The sequence below is a fragment of the Glycine soja genome, chromosome 1 (genome assembly GCF_004193775.1).
Source record: "Glycine soja cultivar W05 chromosome 1, ASM419377v2, whole genome shotgun sequence".
Taxonomy (NCBI): Eukaryota; Viridiplantae; Streptophyta; class Magnoliopsida; order Fabales; family Fabaceae; genus Glycine; species Glycine soja.
In genome coordinates this window covers 22,545,269-22,555,761 of record NC_041002.1, presented here as the reverse complement: position 1 = coordinate 22,555,761, position 10,493 = coordinate 22,545,269, and the positions used below count along the sequence as shown (strand labels likewise).

General features: G+C 37.8%; 1 protein-coding gene across 1 annotated transcript; it reads left to right on the top strand.

Annotated features, from left to right (window-relative positions):
- Window positions 1–5,910: 5,910 nt before the first annotated feature.
- On the top strand, window positions 5,911–6,300 carry LOC114415273 (branchpoint-bridging protein-like). The gene has a single exon (XM_028379916.1). It carries the CDS (start codon window positions 5,911–5,913, stop codon window positions 6,298–6,300), a length of 390 nt encoding a protein of 129 aa, XP_028235717.1.
- The last annotated feature ends 4,193 nt before the right edge of the window (window positions 6,301–10,493 follow it).

Sequence of the window (10,493 nt, the reverse complement as noted above, 5' to 3'; positions counted from 1 at the left end):
TAATTTGTTTTGCCCCAGATATCAAGATTGGGTTTCCACGATAAAAGACCCCATTGAAACACAACCTTAGACATTTTTGAACCTTGGCCTGTAAAAAAGGAATCCTCATTCCTTCCCCCGAAGCAAAGGACAGCGGAATCTCCTCAAGGGAGAGCGAATAGAATGCTAAAACCCGATTTCCCAAAGAAAGGGATGGGGAAGGAGAAGTAAAAAGAAAGAAAAGGAAGAAATGGAAAGAAAGAAAAAGAAAAAGATGAAAATAAAGAAAAGGAAAAAAAGAAAGAAAAGGAAGGATTCCCGATCAAAGATCGAAAGGAAGTAAAAAGGGAAAAGAAGCAATTCTCGATCAATGAAAGAAAGAGAACGGAAGATCTTCAGACCAGATAAATTTTCGGCAAGGTAAGTGACTGCCGGCAAAGGAAAACCCATTTTTGGTGTGTCTTCCCTTCAGATTGCCATTCAAGGTCGTTCTCGACTGGCGATATCCCACCCCACATGAACAAAGAGGAAAAGACCAAAACACCCAGCGTCCTCTCCAAAAACACTACCCTCGAGAAAATCCTATTGATTCGTGATCGTACATGTGATCTCTGATTCGATAGGAAATCGTGTGCAAAATAAAGTCATGGTGTAGTTATGGTTTGGGAGTAGGATAAAACACTTGCCTTGTGAGTTTTATACACTATGAGTGATTTATTTTCAGCTTAACCCGATGTTTCCCCTGCATGTTCATTTGAAAGCTAAAAGTTGACATCCTGCCTTTCATTCTCGGTTACAAGGAAAATTACCCATGGCACAAGTATATTATTTCTCTAAGATATGGTGCTCTCGCGAATGATTTATTTTTCTTTACAAAAAGCATGTTTGTCTTTCAGGTGGAAGAACCCGGTAGACCGTTTGGTCCTGCCAACCACCCTTTTTCGGAGCCCCATGAATGTTATTGCCTAGCGCTGTTCATGTGTCCTCCACTTTCGAGTTTGGAGTTGTGTTTCATGATTGCCTAAGTGCGGACCCTCAAGGCAATCCTCCATTCTTACCCTTTTTCGGAGCTCCATGAATTGCGTTTTCGTTCATGTGTCCTCCACTTTCGAGTTTGGAGCTGTGTTTCATGATTGCCTAAGTGCGGACCCTCAAGGCAATCCTCCATTCTCCCCCTTTTTCGGAGCCCCATGAATGTTATTGCCTAGCGCTGTTCATGGGTCCTCCACTTTCCAGTTTGGAGTTGTGTTTCATGATTGCCTAAGTGCGGACCCTCAAGGCAATCCTCCATTCTCCCCCTTTTTCGGAGCCCCATGAATGTTATTGCCTAGCGCTGTTCATGTGTCCTCCACTTTCGAGTTTGGAGCTGTGTTTCATGATTGCCTAAGTGCGGACCATCAAGGCAATCCTCCATTCTCCACCTTTTTCGGAGCCCCATGAATGTTATTGCCTAGCGCTGTTCATGTGTCCTCCACTTTCGAGTTTGGAGCTGTATTTCATGATTGCCTAAGTGCGGACCCTCAAGGCAATCCTCCATTCTCCCCTTTTTTTTCGGAGCTCCATGAATTGCGTTTTCGTTCATGTGTCCTCCACTTTCGAGTTTGGAGTTGTGTTTCATGATTGCCTAAGTGCGGACCCTCAAGGCAATCCTCCATTCTCCCCCTTTTTTCGGAGCTCCATGAATTGCGTTTTCGTTCATGTGTCCTCCACTTTCGAGTTTGGAGCTGTGTTTCATGATTGCCTAAGTGCGGACCCTCAAGGCAATCCTCCGTTCTCCCCCTTTTTTCGGAGCTCCATGAATTGCATTTTCGTTCATGTGTCCTCCACTTTCGAGTTTGGAGCTGTGTTTCATGATTGCCTAAGTGCGGACCCTCAAGGCAATCCTCCATTCTCCACCTTTTTTCGGAGCCCCATGAATGTCATTACCTAGCGTTGTTCATGTGTCCTCCATTATCAAGCGCGAAGCCTCTGGTGACTGGGAAACACGTTCTTCTGTTGTTTTCTGGATCGGTTCCTTCGCCAAATATGTGTATATGTGTATATGTATATTATATTCGTTGTTCTGGTTGTTGTTTGTATTTTGTTTTGTGCATAAGAAAAAAGAAGGAGTAAAGACGAGAGTCATCATCACGGAAAGGGCAGGACGGACGAAATCAGTGTCTTATCTTTGCTTTCCTCTTATCTCCGATGAGAGGTAAGTAAAGACGGGCAACTATCATACCCTAATTTCGTCCGGGGATTATTATTTGATGATATAAAACCTTTGATTGGCCGCTTCGAGACACTTGGCGTCCTTTGTTGCACAATGAATGAAGTCCCAAGACGTGTCAGAAATCAAAAGGAAGCAGGCTTGCGCAATCCGTGAAATTCCGTAATGTGGCAGAAATCGAAAAGAGGTGTTTTTGCGCAATCCGTAAGTTTCCGTAACTTCTTCGAAAGCTAAAAAAGAGTAAATACATAATCCGTAAGGATTCGTAACCTTGCGGAAGAAAAATAAGTATCATTACGAAATTCGTGAAGTTTCGTAACGTTACGGAAAAAGAATTACCAAAAAAATAGAAGGGGGTGCATTTAGTAAAATGGGGGTACAAATAGCAATCTGGCCCACTTGGGCCTTCCAGATCCTTCCTCCAGAAGGTTGTTGCTTCTGGAGGAAGCAACCTTGCTCGCCTGGGCGAGCTGGGTGGCAAGCTCCTCCCCTATTTTGCTATAAATAGAGGGAGGAGTGAAGGGAGAAGGGGTTCAGCCTTCTTGGCACTTCTCTCTCTCTCTCGAAATTGCTGAGGAAAATTATTTCTGTGAAGAAAATCCAAGCCGAGGCGCTTCCGTAACGTTTCCGTGAGTAATTACGCGAAGATTCTCGACCGTTCTTCAACATTCATCTTTCGTTCTTCGTTTTCTTCAATCTTCAACGGGTAAGTACCTCAAACCGAGCTTTTCAATTCATTCTATGTACCCGTGGTGGTCCACATTTTGTTTCATGTATTTTTATTCTCGTTTTCATTTGCTTTTTATACCCCCTTTTGACGTGCTTAAGCCATTTATTTAAGTCATTTCTCGCTTAATCTAAAAATAAAATAAATTTCCACCGATCGTTTGAATTGTATCATCCGTTAATTTTGGTTAAAATGAATTCCGACCGTTCGGTCGTGCCATAACCACGTTGGAAATCAAAAAAAAGGTAAAATAATAATATAATAATAAAAAAATACCCTTTTAGTAAAATAAAGCGAAAAATCAATCGGACGTTTTCTCTTTGGGATTTCTCATTCTTAATTGAATTGACTAATAACTAAAGTGAAACTAAGGCTAAAATCAACTCGCCTAGTCAAGCTTGTCCACAAAAAATAGGGTTTTGAAAGTTTATCATTTCAATTTCTTACCAAGTAAAATGGATCATTTTTAAGGTCCAACGCCTTAAAATGATCACCTTTCAAGTTAAAAGAATCATTTGATTCACGCATAAGAAAGAACTACGTAGGTCTGATTCCCTCTTCGATGGAGGGTACGTAGGAGCAAGAGCCCCGCTTTTGTCGACCTCAAAAAATAAAAAGAAATAAAGTTAAGGTAACACAATTCCCACAATTCTAAAAAATAGGTTGTTGTCCTTTGAGACAAACGTGAGAGGTGCTAATACCTTCTTCAAACGTAAATACAACTCCCGAACTTAGAATTTTCATTTTGACCAGTTTCCTTCGGTTTTTCCGACGTTTTCCACAAATAAACGTTGGTGGCGACTCCGCGAATCTTTCCTCCTTTGGAAAGCGCACCCGTGAGTCTCGCCCTCGCTCGCCCGCGAAGGGCATGTTGCGACACATGGTATGTTTGAACAAATATTAAGTTTGCTATTTGACTATATGGATTTTATAGTTAATCTATTATTGCTCTTGCTTCATGATTTGGTTGATATTTTCCATGAATATTGTATGGATGTTTAAGTTATATTTGAATACTTCAAGTTTGATACGCACTTTGGCTTTTTGTTGATGCCAAAGGGGGAGAGAAATGGGATTAAATCAAGAATTCACATGAGTAATCAACTTGATTTTAAGAAAAGCATAAATTCAAAAAAAAATGGGGAGAATTTATGTGAGTGATCGACTAGGAAAAAGTGTGTGTGTGTTTCTTGATTTCAGAAGTTGTCATCATCAAAAAGGGGGAGATTGTATAAGCAAAGCTTCATGGTGAATCAAAAGTGATTCAAAGATGTTTTGATGATAACAATGATGATAACAAAAGATGATGACAAAGGTGATGACAAAAAGCTCAAAGGTCAATCAAAGGATGAGTTCAAGATGTTCAAGAAGAAATCAAGAACAATTCAAGACTCAAGACGAAAGGTTGAAGGACACTTCAAGATTCAAGAGGAAAGTTGAATTCAAGAATCAAGATTCAAGGATCAAGCTTTAAGAATCAAGATCAAGATTCAAGTATCAAGGTTCAAGAACTCAAGAGAAGACTTAATCAAGATAAGTATGAAAAGGTTTTTTCAAACACTGAGTAGCACATGGATTTTTCACAAAACATGTTTAGCAAAGAGTTTTTACTCTCTGGTAATCGATTACCAGATTGCTGTAATCGATTACCAGTAGCAAAATGTTTTTGAAAATTTTTCAAATTGAATTTACAACGTTCCAATTAATTTCAAAAAGTTGTAATCGATTACAATGTTTTGGTAATCGATTACCAGTGCCTTTGAACGTTGAAATTCAAATTCAAATGCGAAGAGTCACATCCTTTCACATAAAAGCCTTGTGTAATTGATTACACTGATTTGGTAATCGATTACCAGTGACTGTTTCTAAATAAATTAGAAGATGTAACTCTTCAAATAGTTTTTGACTTTTTCAAATTGGTTTTTAAGTTTTTCTAGAAGTTATAACTCTTCAAATGGTTGTCTTGACCAGACATGAAGAGTCTATAAAAGTAAGGCTTTGTTTTGCATTTCAAGAATCTTGAACACTTATTCAATCAATCTTTTACAAGCCCTAAAACTCTTTGAACTTCTTCTTCTTCTTTGTACCAAAAGCTTTCCAAAGTTTTCTGGTTTTCTAAACCTTGAGAACTTGTGCTATTCATTCTTTTCATCTCTTCTCCCTTTGCCAAAAAGAATTCACCAAGGACTAACCGCCTGAACTCTTTTTGTGTCTCTCTTCTCCCTTTTCCAAAAGAACAAAGGACTAACCGCCTGAATTCTTTTGTGTCTCCTTTCTCCCTTGTCAAAGAATTCAAAATGACACAGTCTGAGAATTCTTTTGATTCTTCCCTTTCCCTTATACAAAAGTATTCAAAGGACTAACCGCCTGAGAATTCTCTTGTATCCCCATTCACAAAGTATCAAAGGTTTAACCGCCTGAGATCTTTGTCTTAACACATTGGAGGGTACATCCTTTGTGGTACAAGTAGAGGGTACATCTACTTGGGTTTGACTGAGAACAAGAGAAGGTACATCTCTTGTGGATCAGTTCAAGTGGAGGGTACATCCACTAGGGTTTCAAAGAGAACAAGGGAGGGTACATCCCTTGTGGATCTTTACTTGTAAAAGGATTTTTACAAGGTTGAAAGAAATCTCAAGGACCGCAGGTCGCTTTGGGACTAGATGTAGGCACGGGTTGTTGCCGAACCAGTATAAAAACTCTTATGTGTTTGTCTCCTTCTTCCCTACTCTTTTACTTTCCGTTGTGCATTTAATTTCTGCTTTTACTTTCTGTTAAGTTTCTCTTCTACTCCTCATTCTCTTAACAATTTAGTAAAAGCCTTAGAAGAGTAATTTTTAATTAGTAAAGGTTTAGGAATAATTAATTCAACCCCCCCTTCTTAATTATTCTGAGGCCACTTGATCCAACATCAGCAGCCATAGAACCAGACGCTCAACACCCGCAAACCTTAGTCCCTAAGCTTCAGAGCCTATTTAGAGGACAACTTATTATCATGCACATCCTGCGAGAGTTGGCTCAGAACAGGCCAATCATACCTCTGGAGTATTTTCTTGAGAAAGTAGCCTGGCCTGAAGCTCAACTTCCATTGGTGAGACCCAATGAGGCTGCTCCTCCTGAGCCCGCACCAACACGGGTTGAACCAATGCCAATTGAGCCACGAACTCCAATGGTGAATCCACCTCCTTCTCCTGAGCTTGAAGTAGTTCCCCCATCTCCACCTCTAATTCTCATCTTCGATGCATCATTAGATGAAGCTGCTGCCCCTCCTGATTCACCAGCTGGAGAAACAGCTGACCCCCCTGCTTCCCTAGTTGGAGGAATTGCTGATCTTTCTGGTTCGTCATCTGGAGAAGTTGTTGCTCTCACTGATTCCCCAATTTAGACACTGTTGACATTGTTGATTCCTGATGATGATTTTTTCTTTTTAGATTATTATTATTAGGATACATCCCCACTACTTTTATTTTTTCAATCTTTCATCTTTCTCTTCTCTTTGTTGTAAAGGAAGCTTCCCAGTTATGGAAAGCTAAATCCTCTGTTGGATCTTCGTTGTAGGTACTTGATGTAAATATATTTTTTTGATCTATTTAATGATGTTTTGTGTGTTCACTGTGCTATCAGAACTTCATTCTACCATGCTTTTTCCTTGATCATGTTGATGCATGTGTTTTTAGGATCATTCAATAGTGAAAATTGGTTTGATTCTTAAAACTTGATAGGACGGGGCTAGTTTGTCATATTTTCACGAGGAATCGGGGTACAGTAACCTAGTTATTGTATGTTTGTCTTAATGCGGTCCTGGACGAGTTTAGTCCAACAAGAGGAATCTACGGATGATGCTTGATCAGGATTAGGCTAGACTATCATGAGGAATCGGGGTTTAGCATTTCAGGAGACACCATAGAACGCATGAGCATTGTTAAGTAGAGAATATCCTTCTAACATCAGACACCTATTAGGAAGACCAACGTGTCGTCTACTTGTCTTTACGCATCATTACTCATGTGATTTTCCCTTTTCATAGTTAGTTTACACACCTGTTCATAGTGAACACATCTCTTTTCACAGTAGATGCCTATTCACTGAAATAGCTTTACCAAGTAACACAAGTTCCCTAAGAGTTCGATACTCGGTTCTTACCATTTTATACTACTTGCGTGATCCGGTGCACTTTCCGGAAGCGAACACCTTTGTACTATTAACCAAGTGCAAAAGCACTTGTCTTCTTAAGACTAGACACCAAGGCAGTATCATCCAATGACTGATACTTTAGTTATCGTCCACATCCTTTTTGTTCATGCTTTCTGCTTGTATCTCATAGAGATAAATAAACCTGTAGCTTAAGCATGAAAGGTTAACACAAAATTTATAATTTGTTAACATAAAAACCTTAAGGATTTAATTTTTTGGTAGACTTAACAGAATATAAGGGAGGCTATTATTGAAAAATGTGGTTTCCAAAGCACGGAGGATTTAGGAAAATATTTAAGGGTGCATGATACGATCCTAGTTATGAATCATATTGTTTTTGCAGATCTTCCTTGAGTGTATTCATGTTTAATAGAATTAAAGATGAAAGAGAGATAAGAATTTGAAATAAACTTCCTTAATCCTTACAACAATGGCATACTTAATCAAAGAAAGCTCTAAGCTTTATGGGAATGACACACATATAAACAAAAGGAATAGAGGAAAGTTGTGCAAGGATGAAAACATTAAATTATTCACATGAAATTAAGAACTAGCAAATGAAACAAAAATGAAAAAGATGGAGAAGAAAAAAGTGTAGGGGAAGATGCCATACTCCAAAGAGAGTGATAAGTCAAGCAAAAAATTGCCACAAAGGTATGAAAACCTTTAAGAATTAAGAAAAGTTCAATCTAAGAACCCATAAGAGGCACAAAATGAGTGAAATTCTAATCCTATTTCAATCTACCCAAAAGCAAGAAAGTGCAAGGCTACTTATAGGCCACAACTAGTGCCTCCCTCTTAATAAAGTTGATGGCTAAATCTAATCTTAAAGAAATTAAAGCAAAGGCTCAAATTACATCTTAAATTGAATTCAAAAGAAACCTAATCTAATGTTAGTAATTGGGCTTTAGTGTCATAATAACCCATTTATTACAATTAAAACATATTCAAAATACTAAAATAAATCATATGGCAAGCGCATAGTTGGTACATTGTTATTCCACTTGGATCAAATGCATCTTGGGCTCTTCTTTCTCACTTAAAGCTTGAGCTTGTAGGTATTGATCTCTTTTTTCCTACAACATCTCCTTTGATTTCTTAGCTCTGGTTCTTTGTGTTAGGCCGCCTAGCACAATTAGGTTCTTCCTCTCTGAAGCTCTTTGTTTTTCCATTAAAGGTTTTCCTTGATCTCTATCATTTCCTCCTTCTTTGAGGAAATTTTCCCTCGTATTTAATCCTCTAATACCTACATTAAAAGAAATTAAGTTAGTCTCTTCAAATTTTCCAGGAAGCTCATATGTGCCTTGTAGGCTTTATATTCGATGATGCAATCCTACCCCCCAAGGGCATTGGATAGAAGACTCCAAGAAGATTGGGCCAGAGATGCAAGAAAAGGCCCTAGGGTTCTCATGAGCCTTAGGGTAGATTTTAGGCCCATGGGCTAAGTATGAGCCCACTTATCTTTGTGCATACTAGATTAGGATTTCATTATTTTTGGACCTTGTATTTAGGGCTTCATAGTGTATGGAGGGTACCCTAGTAATGTAGGAATTTTCAGCCCTTGTATTTAAGGGCACCCAGACTAGTTTTTGTATTAGGGGTAGTTTTGTAATTTCACATGCATTAAGTGCACTATTTGATGTGTGTGTGTGTTGGGAGATAAATTTAATTGGGAGAAGCCCAATCCAATTAAATTTTGGACCATATTAAGGAGGAGGTGAGCATTTGCTTGCTACACCCCATTGCCACATCATATAGTCACACTTTCTACATGCCCTTCATGCTTTACATGCCTCATAACACTTAAGCACACTTAGTGGAGAATCTTGTACTTGATCTTGTATTAGTGGGTTGAACCATAGCTAAAATTTCCTAATCATAATTAGTGAAATTTTGGCTCCAAATTTGGCTCCACAAATTCAAATTCAAGTGAAATTTGAATAGAAATTCAAATTTCCCTCCAATTTTGTGTGACTCTTAAGGCTATAAATAGAGGCCTTGTGTGTGCATGTTTTCAAATTTTATCATTTGAGAATTACACTTCAAAGTTCATACCTCATTTGAGGCACAAAATTTCATTCTCTTTCTCTCCTTCTCCTTCCATTCATCTTCTCCTACGTTCAAGCTCTTATCCATGGCTTCCTATGGTGGTGAGCTTATTCTTAACTCATCTTCTCCTTGAAGTGGCATCTCCAATCATCTTTCTTCCATCTCCATTCCACTGTCATTAAACTTCAAGAAGCAAAGGACTCCATTGATGAAGAAGATCCAAGGGCTACAAGCTCCACATGGAGCTACATCATGTGTTATTAGAGCATCTTCGTCTAGGTGATGTTCTTTTGCTTCCTCTATCTTTTTGTTCGGTCAATTCATGTTAATTCTTTTTTCTTCATCTTATTCTCCATGTATATCCTTCATTGTCTTGTGGTTTGGTTCTGTTTAGAGTAGATTAAAAAAAATCGATTAAATCTTAGATCTACACTTGTAATTCCATTTCTATGGTTCAAATTTTATATATCTACTCTTGAATCATGTTTTTGTGTTGATTTTAGGTTCTATCATTTTTCAGTCATAATCTTCTTATGCTGAACCTTTAGATCTAAATTTTCTTCAAAAATATTAATTAGAAAAAAAACACAAAAATCTAAGTGTAAATCACTTAATCCATGTTGTCTTAGAGTCATGTTTAGTCATAATAATTGTCACATTGTGTTCTAAGTTTGTGTTGAATTTTGATTTTGGTTGATTGAATTCTAGATACATTTGTTCATGTATTCTTGTCATTCTTATCCTATCTTTTGAATTTTGAGTCTAATTCATGCATGTTATTTATTTCGTAACTTGTTCTAAATCAATTCCCAGAAGTAGTCTTGTTGTTGAACTTTTTTTTTTTTTGTTTTCTAAGTTTTCTATATGATGTCTATGAAGAAGTTGAGTTGTGGTGCTGAGTTGTAGCTGGATTTGTGAATCAAAATAAGTCTTAAGCTCTCTTGAATTATGTTATTCAAGCCAATTGACCATAATCAAACACAAATTGTAACTATCCAAGCCTTAAGCACCATAAACACTACTCTTGATTTCTAGGTTCAAATCTCTGGTGCTGGCAGCTTGAACATACGAACTTGTAACAATTACTGGGAATTGGTCACTATGAACTTTGAGCAGAAATTTTTAATGAATTTTCTAGAAATCTGAACCAAAATTATAAAAAATGAACCAAGTGATTTGGATAAATGGAAAAAATAAGAAAAATCATACACGTTGGCAGGAAAATCAATGTCCTGAAAAAAAAAAGTGAAAGGGAAGTGTGCTTGTTGTTTGGCTCAAAATTTGTTCTATAATTGGTGCCTATTTTATACCAATCTTAGTTATGAAATTTCAATT

Coding starts and splice junctions, on each gene's coding strand:
- LOC114415273 (XM_028379916.1), top strand. CDS start 5,911: ATGCACATCCTGCGAGAGTTGGCTCAGAACAGGCCAATCATACCTCTG.